Consider the following 15,852-nt stretch of genomic DNA (forward strand, 5'->3'; position numbering starts at 1 on the left):
AGGTTGCACTTCGAACTCTTTGCCGAGTTCGAAGAGTACGGTTACCGACGTTGGATGCTACTGGATAAATTAACTGCGGGAAAATCTAAAACGTAAAAAAGCAGTTTAAATGCGAGTACTTTTTTTACTGGTGGTAGAACCTCTTGTGAGTCCGCGCGGGTAGGTACCACCGCCTTACCTATTTCTGCCGTGAAGCAGTAATGAGTTGCGGTCTGAAGGGTAGGGCAGCCGTTGTAACTATACTGAGATCTTAGAACTTATATCTCAAGGTGGGTTGGGTATTGAAGTTGTAGATGTCTATGGGCTCCAGTAACCACTTAACACCAGGTGGGCTGTGAGCTCATCCACCCATCTAAGCAATAAAAAAAAATAGATATACAAGTAAATCGTACATATGCCTACAGACGCGTCATGTGAACGATTTCGTGGGCATAGGCTACCCTAGTACACGAATAGACGCAGTGTCGGTGACGTCACAGTACTGACACTACGGCCACAGTTCATTTGCTTGCACAACAATCAACGCACAAACCAATTGTAATCAATCAATAGTTCAAGTCGTAATTCAGATCAATAAGTTTTTTGAAGTGAAAACTTCTTTAGAATCGTTGTGATTTCAAACCGGATGCAACGGAAAAAACGACAGGTAAGAGACACAAATACAAAGAATGATACAGAAATATACATACTATTTAATACAGCGCCATCTGTGAGATTTTTTAATACTAACGTGTGTATGAAAGCTCTTGTAGTGAATTTTAATTTAGGATTATACGTGAAATTAAAATATCAATTCACAGAGGGCGCTACCTTACAATTATTTACTAATGACAAAATTTTACATATACTTAAGACGCTTTGGATAATTGTATTTGAATTTTGGAAGGTTTCACTTCTACCACGTGTGAATTGCACACATTTTGTTTTTTTTTTTATTGTTACAGACAGAGGATAAGGGGATTGAGTGGTTATCATAGATACATGAATACAAATACTGTATTTAAAGTAAATATAATATCTAGTTCTATTTTTTAATTAAAAGCACATTTATTTGTTTTTTTTCCTCTTCCTATCTAGTCTAGTAGCTTCGAGGGGTTATTCTAGATTCGCCGAGCTAGTAGGTGAGCTCACGGAGAATATTTCTAATGGCCTTTAATAAGTTTGTTAAAGAATATTTATAGATATAGGTAGTTTTTTATTCTGACATTCGATATTGCATGGACCACTATACGAGCTGAAGTTTTAATGTAAATTTTGCAACCGCTGCGACTGACTCAACGACGGAGTCGCATAAATCGGAAGTCATCCTTAAAATTCCCCTCACGTTTTTTTGGTAGCCGCCTTAATTAAACGAATCATTCAATACTGTTTATCATCTGATACATGTAAAATTATTTTTGTAAAATTAATAAATAAAAGCATGACCTAATACTTGAATCTTTATGTTATTTTGACAAAAAGACATCCCTAAAAATCATGAAGGCACTCTTTTATAGATTTATAACAGAATAGGTACTTTTTGATGACACAATTTATAGTATAGGAGTTTAAAAAATAAAAATAACTGGGTCGGTATCAATTAGGTAATACTTACTACGTTGATAAAAATAATTAACACTACAAGACCTGAGTCTTAGGTTTAGAGCTTTGTTAATATGTGAATTGAAGGAATTGAAAAACGTAGACATTGATATTATTGACAATGGCAAAGATTAATGGCAAGGAGTTACATTCTTATTTAATACTGCCATCCTACGCTATTTTGACGAACTAAAAAATAAAAATATTTAGCGCCATCTATTTTATTTTCATACCATTTCTCAAAACAAAAGTAAAACTGACAAACGTAGAGGTAGATGGCGCTGAACATTTGAAATTGTTTTGATTTCTGTTAAATAGGTGGCGTTGTCGACTAGAGAAGTACACGAACTGAAATGTACCAAATAATAATAATGGTGAATAAATGTTCAATTATTTAAACCGCTAAAAACATGTGAGTCCACAATTAATGTATTACAATATTACATGTCGTCATTAGTCAGATTTTATAATTTCAGAATTAACGTAAATTATTTATAAAAGTATTAAAATAAGTTTTTAAGTAAGTATTAAAATTATCATTTGTTTAAAATTCATCATAATAGTATTTTGTCCTGACTGACTAATTTATCAATGCAGAGCCCACGCTGTTGAAGCTATAAACTTGAAATTTAGGTAGGTAGTCGATGCCTTTAAAGTTATAAAAATTCGCTACCTACGGCAACATTATTGGAAATATCAGTTTTATTTAAGGGGGTAGAAAATATTTAAGCTATTCTATGGAAATATGTAGTTTTCATGCAGCACGAAATTTCAATTAGGTACCTACCTATTTAGATGAAAGTTTTAACCATATGTCATTTTATTAGCATTTTTCATTTTAAGTTCTAAGACTGAAGGAAATCTTTCATAACATTATGGACAGTAGACCGGGCTTTGTGTTTTTTAACTGCATCGAAAACAAATTAATCTATGGCTCACGTGATGTTGACAGGTTATTGAAATTGTATACCTATTTTAAGCGGGCGTAAATACAAAATGGCGTTACTGCAGCAAAATTACGGTAGACAGCGGCTTGGCTCTACCCTTGGCATTGCTGAAGTCCATGGGCGACGGTATCCACGCATTTACGTTGTAGATGTCTATGGGCTCCAGTAACCACTTAACACCAGGTGAGCTGTAAGCTCGTCCACCCATCTAATCAATAAATAAATAAAATAATCTTGAGGGTGGCCTGACGGACTGCCGTACCGAGACGGCCGACATTTCAGAGCCTTCGATTCGCCTCGAAGGCTCCGTCGGCTGGGCGTCCTTGGGGTGAGCCGTGCTGTCTGGTTGCAGTGTTGACCGCGGTAAGCCCCCTACCTCATCCAGGTTCTGACCTCGGAGGGGATCGCACACTTGGGCGAAGAGTGCAGGGGAGTTGTTTAGTGGGTGGGCCCTAAAATTCCTTGGGCCCGCGGTCTGCTCCCAACACCTTGCAGATTGTCGAGTCTCACATACCCCGCGCGCCCCCTAAGCGCGGTGACCTCGTAGGAGGTTCGACCCCAGGCCCGAAAAAAAGTCTATGTCCGGAAGTAGACGTGGGTAGGCTGGAAATTTTTTTTAGGTAGGTACTCCTTTGTAGCACACTTCGAATAGCCAAACTTAGGTCTTCATATACATAATAACAAATAGGATCGTTCTGGATAATTGTTGATAAAAAAAATTGAAAAGAAAATAAAGAAAGCTACACAGATTTCCCAATAAGACTTCGCTATCAGCTTACCCAGCGCTCAAAGGCTCAGTAAACATTCCGTGTAATCCATCACAAAGTCCTGGCCGGCAAACATTTCAATATCTAAGATAAGCGGGATTATCCTGGATTTGTTCGGTCGCCGTGTAGATTGTAAACTTGCAGGTGACTTTAAAATTTCTATCTAGCTTACCGTTATTTTTGTAGGCATCGACAGCCTAAATGTCGAGAACCATGTTTTGAGAAATGCATTTTAAGTCCCACTTTTACAATACAATGAGTTTTCGACTTTTCAAACCGAAACCACAATGGTGGTGGTACATAACTGTGCGGACTCCCAAGACTTCCTATCACCAGTAAGAAACGTTTTTAATGTATGGGATGACGATCGTCCCGTCCTGCAAAATAGAACGCATGTATACTTCTTTATAGGATGTAAATACATAGTAAGCAGGTAAGTAGGTGATTTAATTTATTTAACTAACATCAGAGAAACATGGCTTCCAAGTTAGTCCACGGTAGAATTTGCATTTATTCAAAATCTTAATTAGAACTGTTATAAATGACCATACCTATAAAAATATTCGACCTAAAATTGTTTTTCTCTTAGAGCGAGAACCGTCGATTGATCGATTCTCTATTAATGTGCGGAGCGTTGGAATACCGACTTTTGCGGAGATTTTTTTTAATAAAAAAAATAGGTTTATGGTAAAAAAATGTTTTATATCAATAGTTTGATATGTCCTTTATACATAACAGAACGAGTTATGAAAATCCATCGACATTTGAGGAAAATCGTTAAGATTCCGTGCACCTTTAATTAGTAAGGTATTTTTTTTTCTAAATCCTTTGCTATGATCGATATTTCTGCAAAATATGTATAAATTAGCTCAGCACTAAAAGGGTTAAGAACAATATACATTGGTAGACTTATGAGTTTCATGTCGGCGGAGTCGTTGTTAGCTTTTGTGAAGTCCAACGTACTTTAAGGTTGAACCGGTTTGTTGGCAGCGGCTTGATCTTCTCAGTGGGTCGCGTTTCCGATCCGGTGGTAGATTCTGCGAAGCACTGCTCTTGCTAGGGTTAGTGTTAGCAACGACGTCAGGTTTAAGCCCCGTGAGCTCATTTACTTGGTAGGGTACGCTAACATAGCCTCTCAAAGCTATCAGCTTAGGTGGGGAAAAAAGGCAGCGGATTGGCTCTGCCCCTGACATTTTACAGACATTTTACTGTTGGTAGGACTAGGTACTACTGGTTGATCCGCACGGGTAAGTACCACCGCCTTGCCTATTTCCGCCGTGAAGCAGTAATTCGTTTCAGTTTGAAGAGTGGGGCAGCCCTTGTAACTATACTGAGACCTTAGGACTTATATCTCAAAGTGGGTGGCGCATTTACGTTGTAGATGTCTATGGGCTCCAATAACCACTAAGAACCAGGTGGGCTGTGAGCTCGTCCACTTATCTAAGCAATAAAAAAAAGACATTGCTGACGTCATGAGCGACGTTATCCTCGCACCATCGGGTGAGCTGTACGCTCGTCTGCTTATTAGGGCAATATAAAAAATATCCCGATGTATTTTATGTGGCGGGTAGCCATCATACAACGCAAGATAATTGACAGATGCCTGAATCTCGCTTACGACATTTTCAAGATAAAGCGCATATATACAAGTTCCGAACAACAACATTCGGACCGTCGGTCTACCGAGCAATATCATCCGCTCGGTGGAAGATCTTCCCTTTGTCGTATATTCCTACATTTTACTATTTCCTATGAGCGTATTAATCTAGATATATTTACTAAAATATTTGTTTTACTAATTCATAGAGCGTATAAAACTAGATATATTTTCTAAATATTAATGATATTAAAATACGAAACAGAACTGTGTAGCGTTACATATTTACTAGCCGTACTCGCCCGCTTCGCTGGGCATTTAAAATTAACATTATTATTTATTGTCATTGTTATTAGGGAGTCCAACACTCATATAAATATTAGCCTATACATTAAGTACATGTATTTTCTACATGGATACCAAGTTTTAAGTCAATCGGATCCATGGTTCAGTAGTTATAACGGAACATCCGTAAAAACCACTGTAAATTTATACAATAGGTTGGGGAAAAGTTTCTTCGCATTTTTAAGAAAATTCACAACATTTTTTAATATAGTTTATTTACATTCAACTAAAGTATGTAGGTACCATTTTGTTCGATAACTTTTTGCCATCTTGTAGGTAGAGACATGATCCCATTGCTATAGAAATTGTGGGTCTTCGGATTAGAATACCGCGACAATTGGTTTTAGCACGCATTACTGCTTCACAGCAGAAATAGGCAGGGTGGTGGTACCCCACCCGCACGGACTTACAAGAGGGCCTAACACCAGTAAAAAAATTTAAAAAATCAACACGCTCCTTCTCCAAATAAAGTTTGAATTAAATAAGATCTAGGGATAGACAGTGGCTTTAGTGTGTCCTTGACATTGCCGATGCTGAAACTACTATAAAAACAAAATTGGTAATCGTGCCATTTCTAATTTAATTTAGTATCTGTTTTTATGGCATCCCCACATTTTTAACGTCGATTATTGTTACTGTCCCAATAGCAAATTAGTGCTATTATATATATTGTTTAAATACTATTACAATACTATTACATTGTTCTTTATAACAAATATTCTAATGCTACAACTGCGTGAGACAATCATAAAACTGATAATAATCTGGAGGAGTGCCTTAGGATGTTAAAGATCGGTTGGCTTGGTTTTCTGATCGAATCCGAACAAATGCCCAGCTACGTCGTAACTACTGATATGCCGATATTGCTCCAGTTTTTCAAAAATGGCATTCATTTTATCAGTAATAGGGCGACCAGAGCGACGTGCATCTTTGACATCAAAATTTCTGGATGAAAACGCTTAAACCAAATTTGTGCTACTCTCGCAGACACTGCACTAGGTCCATAAGCATCGCAAATTTTTTTCGCGGCTTGCGTTGCATTTTTACCTTTTTTGTAGTAAAACTTTAAAATGTATCGAATTTTTTCATTAGATTCACTCATCTTGACAGTGCGAAAAATTAATAAAATCACACATTTTCCTAATTTGAATTTGGAATTATCTTCTTTAAAACTTAAACTTTTAATGATACCAAAACCAGCCAGATAGATAGATAGCCAAAGAGATTTTATTACAAGTTCATACATACTATGCGCGAAAAGACTTTTTCCCCAACTTATTATTAGTATAGATAGAGTTTAATTTAGCGTGTGCGGCAACAAAATAGCGTCGGAATAGCGTGTCGCCTCTAATTTTGTAGTAGATCTATAAACGAGCTCAGAGCCCCTCTGGTGTTAAGTAATTACTGAAATCCATTATAACCTAAATTCCAATACCTAACTTGATAAGATAGATTGAAGTTTCAATTGCTGCCTTGCAATATAATTATAGAGAGAATAGCGGCAAGCACCCGATCGAAACTTCTTATAATTCCTTTCCATAAAAATAATAATTCACATAACTCACAGAAGAAACCCGTTTTCATAAATAAACGCTAAATTTAAAGAACCAATTTTCATATTTGTGTATGGAGTAAGTATTCAAAAACAAAACAATTTCTGTTTGACAAAAAAAAATCATATTCGTCATAGTCTCGTATCAGCGTCAAAGAATACTTAAGTCAAACACGAAAACGTTACCCGTAAAATATCAGACGCGAAATCCTTTGAAACCGATTCATCAGAATCGGAAAATACGAAATTTGAACGCGCCACAAACAAACCGAGCTGAAATTCTTTGATTAAGGCAACAATGCGTCCGACGCTACATACAAATAACTCGCTTCGTCCAATTTAAATAACAGGCTTTCGAAGCTGAAAAACAAGCCGTAACCGAAGTTGGGAATAAATTAGCTACCCCCCACGCGGCCCCTTCAGCCCAATGTGTACATTGTGCAAAATATTATTTGGGTTGCCAGACAATAATAGGATCCCGGGCCACGCCCTGACATGTTAGCTTTGGCAGGCTCCACCCAACGGAATAAGCTCCACCATTGGCTCGCATTATGCTCCGTCTCATCGGAGCTGATTTCTGTTCTTGTCTCTCGTGTAGCTTTTCCCTCGACGCCCGAGGGGTAAATGTTATGGTAGGAAACATATACGAGGGCTTTCTAGAGCCAGTTCGCATTGTGGTACGACGTTTCTGAATATTTTTTACGCGAGCCTTATTTGAAGATATTCTACCTGAATGGAGTGGTACAATTTCGCCTTTTATGAGATATCTTTTTCGGATTAGTGGATGCTCGTATAGTTCAGTAAATACCAGTCTAATTTGAGCTACGAAAGAACGTGTTATATTATAATTGAATTTCGTATGTTTCATTCGATGTATTTATTCTAAGCTTCTTTGTTTCCATGAAAATAATTGAATAAGAATGTTGATTAAAAATAATTTAATTTTGAATATCGATTTTTCACACAACACTATTTCCATGTAATTAAATTATAATCGAAACTGAAATTACACAGTTTTGTAGATTCAAAATCCAATTCTGAATTCAAAATTCGATACCCGTATAAAATCGTGAAAACGTTCCTCATTCTTGAATCTCAAAACGAGACAAAAGCATTGAACTCGAACGCAAAATAAATACCGCAACAAAGTTGAATCGATAAACGCCGAGCGGCCTAATAATTATTAGTCGTCGGCCTGAAATTCATGCACAAAGCTTCGGGCCGCAGTAATAATAACGACAATTGTTGTGTTTAGTGGAACGTAACGCGGGCCGGGGCGGGGGCTCGCCGGGGCGGAGTCGCCCGGGGCAGGCCTCCGTGCGGACGGCAGTCGGTGCCGCGCCACGCGACCCTCCACACCTCTGACATGTGACCGTACAGCATGGAAGACTGTGATCTCGCCCAGTACCGCGACATGATCATCGAAGGGGAACTACCTCTGGACTTGAGGCCGCCGCCGCGCCTCTATTTACCTCATTACCTGCGCGACGATGGAGATTCAGAATATCCGCAAGACGACACCTACGTCTCCGTGGACGAAGACACGCCAGACTTGCCGCCGCCGTCCAGCGACTCCGAGAGATACGACGCGCCCAGCCCGACCGACAAAAAGCCTGCCTCACCGAAGAAACCCAAACAGAAATCGTCTTCTCAACTCATCAAGCCACCTTATTCGTACATTGCTTTAATAACAATGGCGATTCTTCAGTCGCCGCACAAGAAGCTGACTCTGAGTGGTATTTGTGAGTTCATTATGACAAGATTTCCGTATTATAGAGAAAAGTTTCCGGCGTGGCAGAATTCGATACGGCATAACTTGAGTTTGAACGATTGCTTTATAAAGATTCCACGAGAGCCCGGGAATCCTGGGAAAGGAAACTATTGGACGCTGGACCCGTTGGCCGAGGACATGTTCGACAACGGGAGCTTCCTGAGGCGCCGGAAAAGGTACAAAAGACCGGCTCCTTCGTTACAACACGCTCACGCGGTTGTGGCCATGTTAGCGAGGGAGGCTTACGCTCCGCTGCTGCCTCTACCGTGTTATCTACCGCCCACGCCACTGCTGGCCCTACCTCGTCCGCCTCCAGCAACGCTGCGGCCTGTGCCGCTACCACCAAGGGTTTCCGAGACTACGGAACCTCGCAGTAAGAGATCGCGCAACGGTTTTTCAATAGAGTCCATTATTGGCTCACAAGAGTCAATGTCAGAGCCGAGGAGAAGCGCGTTTTTGCCCCTGCACCCCGGGAACAGTCCGCCCGACGACTGGGCCAGGTGAATGTTTCTGAACGGGTGCGTGTCAACTCCATCCCCGTTCTAAAACCCGCCGTCGGTAAACGCCGGCTCTGTGTTCTATTAGGCCAAAGAAAGTGTTCTTAGATGCCGAGTGTAAAGACGGATAAATGATAAACATTTTGAAAAATAATTTGTATGTACTAGGTATATCGATGAAAATTCCAAATCCAGTAGTTACCGAGTCTTGTAATAATTCAACGTTTTCTTGTTTTGTAAGTACCTTCAAACAGTAATAATGTGTACGTGAAATGTAAATACATCAATTAACGCATGTAATCATTTAGGGAATTCCGTTTTATTTGCCAATTAAAAAGACATTACTTTTAGATAATTTATTCTTATTTAATATCGCAAACAGACAGTTTGTTTATGTGTATATTTATTATGCCCTCAATCGAGATGCAAAAATAATATTATTGTTAAGTAACATTTATCTAGTCATTTTGTGTACAAAGTAGGTATGAATAAATTAAGTCACATTGTAAATACTATCTTATTATGAAGTTGTTGTGCGGAATTATCGAAAGTTTGTATTTTTGAATAAAATCATTCAGAATTAATTTTGAACGCCGGTCAAATGTTGTACTTGTAGAATATTCTTTTAGTGTAATATAATTTTTAAGAATAAAATATTATAAAATAATTTCGAGTAATGATTTGTGAATTTAATTTCTAAATGACGTACCGATTTTGATAGACGCAGTTCCAGGTCAGAACCTACAAGCAGAAAGCCTAAGGTTATACTGGTCAGAACTCACTCAACTATTAAAAAAAAGTTCCAAATTAAATCAGTGAATATCATTAAATCAATAACAATACATCGATAGGAATACAACTAAAAAAGAGTCTACTTAATTTAAGAATTTGTTCAACTAACAAAATAATAAACTACAAATAATTATCTGCATTAAGAAAAATTGCTGAGTTTTTTATTTTATTAATAATTTACACCTAATACCAGTACCAGACATTAAATTGACATCTTGTGATACTACACTATTAGCTCTGAGTGTATTATTTGATTAAATTATGGCGCCATTAAGTAATAATTTATAACGATTTGAACTTAACACTTTTATAGGTCCCGGCATCCACGTTCGGTTAAGTACGCTAGCTACTCTTTGGAAATTAAAATAAAAGGATCTTGGTATTATAAAAAAAACCAGATAGCAGTTATATTTTTAAGTAAAACTAGCTTTTGCCCGCGACTTCGTCCGCGTGGAATAGTTCACAAATAATGCTTTAGAACAAATGTGTTTAACATAAAAAACGTTATAGTGAGCCAACCTTAATATATAGACATATGCTGTCGCGGACTTTTTTAGGTCTTTTAAAGGGGAACAATTCACTTACACATTACTTTAGCGAAGCTTTAACCGCTTCCGCAGCGCACGCAGTGGAAGCTCTCAAAAGGGAAAATACCCCGATTTTGAAACATTCCTTATTGGTGCTCCGCCTGTATTGGTCTTAGCGTGATGTTATATAGCCCATAGCCTTCCTCGATAAATGGGCTATCTAACACTGAAATAATTTTTCCTGAGTAGTTCCTGAGATTAGCGCGTTCAAACAAACAAACTCTTCAGCTTTATAATATTAGTATAGATGATAGTCGTCGTGGCCTAAAGGATAAGACGCCCAGTATACTCATTAAGAGCGACTGGACCGGTGTTCGAATCGCGCGGGCAGCTACCAATTTTTCTAAGCGTTTAATCACGACCGACTTCCATGATGAAGGAATAGGGAATTGATCGTAGGGCTTTTGTTTGATCGCTAGGAACCACGACCTTGCCTGTTTCTGCCTCAAGACAGTCGTTATACCGAATTGTGAGTTAGATATCATGTTTCAAGGTGGCATGCACATTGTTATCCATGGGCTCTAGTAGCCTCTTGATATACTTCATTCGTCCATGCATTAAAAAAAAACGGAAAATATGCAGTAAATCGATTGACTATTCAAGTCTGATTCATTTCAATTTTAACTACACCAAATCACACCCTACGTTTGATTGGTGTGTCGGTCGAAGGATCGCTTCGTAAGCCCTGTTAACGTTCATCTCTGATGCAGTGTGATTAGTGCGACTTTTTTTACGTTTTCGATAGCTAAAAGTTAACCCAATTTTGTATGCAGTTGAAACAGCGCCCCAAGCGGCAAACGTACGCAATCGATCCCATTCCATACAAATATGAGCTAACTTTTACGCTATCGAGAACGTTAAATAACTCGCACTAAGCGCTGCGGTGCCGACGGTAAGTCAACGCCGCAGTGCCGATTGATACATTAGGCATTGCTTAGTTTTATCCAAGTTTTGTTTTTTTTGCATTAATTATTTTGTAAATTATTATAATGTTCTTAAAAAAAATTCTTACTTCCTCTACTCCTCCGCTATTGAGTACTCACAGCGGTGCACGCTGTAAGCCCGGCAATGGAAGCATATTCAATTTTTTCTGTCGCAAAGCTTTCCCGTGTTGACGGTGTCAAAATTAATGTTTTTCTATAAGCTCTAGTTTTATCTTAGCATCTTAGCATTAATAAAAACAATGAGAGAAAGAGAGAGAGAGAGACAGACAATACACTTTTGCATTGCACACCAAAACACAATTTACAAATAAAACAACAGTCAAAAAGCAGATACATTTGTACAATATAATCTGAGCTTTGAATTCGATTACATTTTATTATTATTATTATCTTAGTTAATACACATGATAGTATTTACGGATAAGGATGCGGATATTGCGAGTCGTAGATATAATTAAAACCAATTTAACGACTTAATCTCGCATTGCTTACTGTCTTTCATGACCACGCAAACTTATAAATGTCCCAAACATTGGAAATAATCCACTACATCAAGGAGTGAAAGCTATTTGGTTTAAGCAACATTTCGCTTAATACGCTACATTTATTTTTGTAAATAAAGGCGCGCTTTTTTTTTGTATTAGCATCAACAGTTCGATGTTTTTAAATTGAATTTCAATCCAATCGATTAGCTGAAGAAGTTTTTCGTTATGATATTTTTTCCTAAATTTAAACTTTAAATGGTTCTCTCCTGTAAAGTTGCAAAAATGTCGTTTAAATCATTTAGCCTTTCACCCCTCGATATTATTATGTACAATAAAAAATGGAGATGTATGGAAATGGTAGTGCAAGGTAGAGGGGGAAGAGGTCGACCGAAGAAGACATGGATGGAGTGTATGGACGATATGAGAAAGAGGAGTGAGTATTGAGATAACAGCTCATAGAAGAGAATGGAAGAGAAACATTTGCTGTGCCGACCTCACCTAGTGGGATAAAGTGGAGAAAAAAAAAACGATCCCAAATCATTAAAATAGTTTTAATTAAGGAGATATTTTGCGTGGCGTACTCGCTCTGACTTAGCATTTCGGATATCTCAAGCTACGTGTGAGGCGGTCACAGTTATACAAACAGGCAGGAAAGCCGCGGGATTAGGGCAGCAAGCCTTATCTGAGGTTCGTGTGTGACGCGAATCGCGTCTCAAGGGAATGTTGTAACGCTATGCGGGTGGTCTCCGAATTAGCTAACGATAATTATCGTTGTCCCGTGTAACAAAATAATTCGTATTTCTCAATGACTCAATTAAATCACTGTTATTCATTCATTATCGTCTGTCTATAACAGATGATAATGAATCGTTATTCAATGCGAATAAATGTCATCTCTAATAACACCTTAAGCGTGATAATCGAATTCTTTAAGTTTGTAAAAATGTATATTATTATGCAGTATTTCAGAATGAATAAACAATAAAATACTGAATTGCGTTTTCTGTAATATAATAAACAAACATTATTTAAAGCCCTTAACCTCTTTTAAGATTAATATTAAAAATTAAACAGTAACCGAATTAATAAACTATACAAAACTGAGTTCTCTTTTTACTGAACGACATACTTTATTTCATGACACCGAAGAAAAATCCTTTTGAAAAACTAAAGAATTTTAAATAATAAAGGTTTAGCTTTACCTGTATTTATTTTCTTATTCTTTTATCCCGTTAAATGTGTGAACCAGTTCCCGTGTCACGTAGTGTAAAGTGTTCTTAACTTTTCCTCGATATCTCAGTTTTTTTTTATTGCCCTTGTAGGCAGACAAGCATACGGCCCACCTGATGGTGAGTGGTTACCGTCGCCCATGGACTTCAGCAATGCCAGGGGCAGAGCCAAGCCGCTGCCTACCGTTTAATACTCTCCACAAGCCTCGTTTGAAGAAGGACATGTCATAGCGCTCGGGAAACACCGTGGAGGGGAGCTCATTCCATAGCCGGATGGTACGTGGCAAAAAAGACCTCTGGAAACGCACTCAGTTCTATTATACGTGTAATATAAATAATGTCCAGGTCTTCAAACAGGAACGAAGTAACGAGAAAGGCGGTGCCACCCATCTGTGACGGCTCGCAATAGGTCCTATCACCTGTAATGTCTGCGGCCTGTAGATACCAACTACCACTAGCTGCGTCGTGAGCTCGTTCATCAATCTATGCAATAAAGACAGTATGTTTGTTTATAATTCATGCTTCAAGGATTATGATCCATTTGCGTACAGTATTCCTTTCTATCTATTAAAGTATTTTGGCTATCTGGTCGTGAAATAATAGTCTGTAGGTATAGGCGTATGACAGATGCATAGGAGCGATCAAAGTGATAAAACCTTAAAATCGTAATAGCTTAGCGACAACGATTCAAATATGGGAACTTCGGTTTCGGATTTGTCGCTAAAAAAATAAAACTGAATAAAAAAACAAAATTACTAAATTTTATTCTCAAAGCCAACACACCAAAGATATTATAAACATCTTCAAATTCAATTTCAAAACATGTGTTTTGATGTATAGTAAAACAATTGAACAGCTGTGTTAATAATAAGTTTCTTTTTTAAATGAAAAATATTATTTTATCCGAATTTCGAATATTTGCGCATATATTAAAAAAATAATTAATTTAAAAATATCTGACCGGTTATTTTCTTTGAGGTGTTGATGTACAGGTGATTTCGTGGTCAACCGACATCCTTCAAATAAGGACAAGTGTAACTACGAGCGGTCTCACAATTTTAATTTCCATTAATTCGTATCTAACGCATTCATTTTAAATAATAATAAAAATCTGCCTTTTTTGGTTCATAAAGCAGATGAACTTTTTTACTGGTGGTAGGACCTCTTGTGAGTCCGCACGGGTAGGTACCACCACCCCGCCTACTTCTGCCGTGAAGCAGTAATGCGTTTCGGTTTGAAGGATCGGGCAGCCGTTGTAACTATACTTGAGACCTTAGAACTTAAATCTCAAGGTGGGTGGCGCATTTACGTTGTAGATGTCTATGGGCTCCAGTAACCACTTAACACCAGGTAAAAAAAAATAACATTTGCTCCACTTGTTGGTAAGTGGTCAGTATTGGTCACGAACATCCGAAACGCCAGGCCACAGCTAAGTAGCTACCTGCCGCTGGGGTATCTCTTCAAACCATTAAATAAAGTGTCATTGCTCTCCGGTAGCAAGACGTTTCTCTACAAAGCCTTAGCCCGTTGAGTTTCTCGCCGGATCTTCTCAGTGGGTCGCGTTTCCGATCCGGTGGCAGATTCTGCGAAGTACGGCTGTTGCTAGAGCCAGTGTTAGCACCACTCCGGTTTGAGCCCCGTGAGCTCACTTACACGTTAGGGCGAAGCTGATATAGCCTTTTAAGGCTATCAGCTAAGTAGGAAAAAAAATTTAAGCCAGACAGTATTTTGTGGAAAAATGTTTTTTTTTAATTCATTGCGGATAAAGGCATCTATCCCAAGTAATAAGACTGTTTTTTTTGTTTCGATTGCGTTTGATGTAATTATAAAAATATACATAATATACTTTAAATAATAATATAATAAATATATATACAACTTTTATTTTAATGGTAATCAATTATATCGGTATTTACTATAAGCTAATTACATTTTTGATTTCGTTGCGTAATCTGTATTAAAATGACTATGTCATAACAATATGTCATCGTCTAGACGTTATTTAAATAATGAAACATTTATGTTAATTACAAGCAGTTTATAAATGTAATGTGTAAATTACATGGCATTTATGAGTATTTCCATGTGTGTATATCCATATCTTTAATGAAACATTACAAAACTTATAATATTTGGTACGAAAAGCGATCATACTGGATTCAGCGCGAACCTACCCTATTGGCGGTAGAACGTCTTGCGATTCCACACGGGTAGGTACCACCACCCTGCCTATTTCTCCCGTAAAGCAGTAATGCGTTCCGTTTTGACGGGTGTGGCAGCCATTGTAACTATATAATGAGACCTTAGAACTCATATCTCAAGGTGGGTGGCGGCATTTACGTTATAGACGTCTATGAGCTCAGATAATCACTTAAAACCAGGTGGGTCGTGAGCTCGTCCACTCATCTAAGATATAAAAAAAACTAGGCATACAATTAATAATCGCATAATATCAAATTGTGTTATCAAAAATATTTAAGAAAGCTTCGATAGATTAGAGCATTGAATATGTTTCTTCATTGGACAATCATATACGTTCCATTATCTGATTGCCATAAAATACTCCATACAGCCTTTTTGTAAAATTTATATTTGACTAGTTAGGAAATCGAGGGGCTAACAATCAATAAAAAAAGCAGTGACGTCATCACTCAGCTGTGGCCACAACCTGCCACAAGCGGAAATTATGTTTTTGTATCGACATTCACAATTGCATGATCGGTGAGTGCTCATCATACGAAACTGGAGCATGAAAACA

General features: G+C 37.8%; 2 protein-coding genes across 3 annotated transcripts in view; both read left to right on the forward strand.

Moving 5' to 3' along the window:
* Positions 1-5,027, forward strand: part of LOC101739626 (dnaJ homolog subfamily C member 13) — a 468,160-nt gene extending 463,133 nt beyond the window's left edge. For both annotated transcript variants that reach the window (XM_062674099.1, XM_062674100.1), the window contains exon 39: positions 4,867-5,027. The gene's annotated coding sequence lies outside the window, so the exon portion shown is untranslated. The remainder of the gene's footprint in view (positions 1-4,866) is intronic.
* Positions 5,028-8,030: 3,003 nt separating this feature from the next.
* LOC101739770 (forkhead box protein D5) lies at positions 8,031-9,737 on the forward strand. Its single transcript, XM_004922459.5, has one exon. The coding sequence runs from the start codon at positions 8,171-8,173 to the stop codon at positions 9,062-9,064; it is 894 nt and encodes a 297-aa protein (XP_004922516.1). The 5' UTR covers positions 8,031-8,170; the 3' UTR covers positions 9,065-9,737.
* The last annotated feature ends 6,115 nt before the right edge of the window (positions 9,738-15,852 follow it).

Source organism: Bombyx mori, chromosome 19 (genome assembly GCF_030269925.1).
Source record: "Bombyx mori chromosome 19, ASM3026992v2".
In the NCBI taxonomy this organism is placed as follows: domain Eukaryota; kingdom Metazoa; phylum Arthropoda; class Insecta; order Lepidoptera; family Bombycidae; genus Bombyx; species Bombyx mori.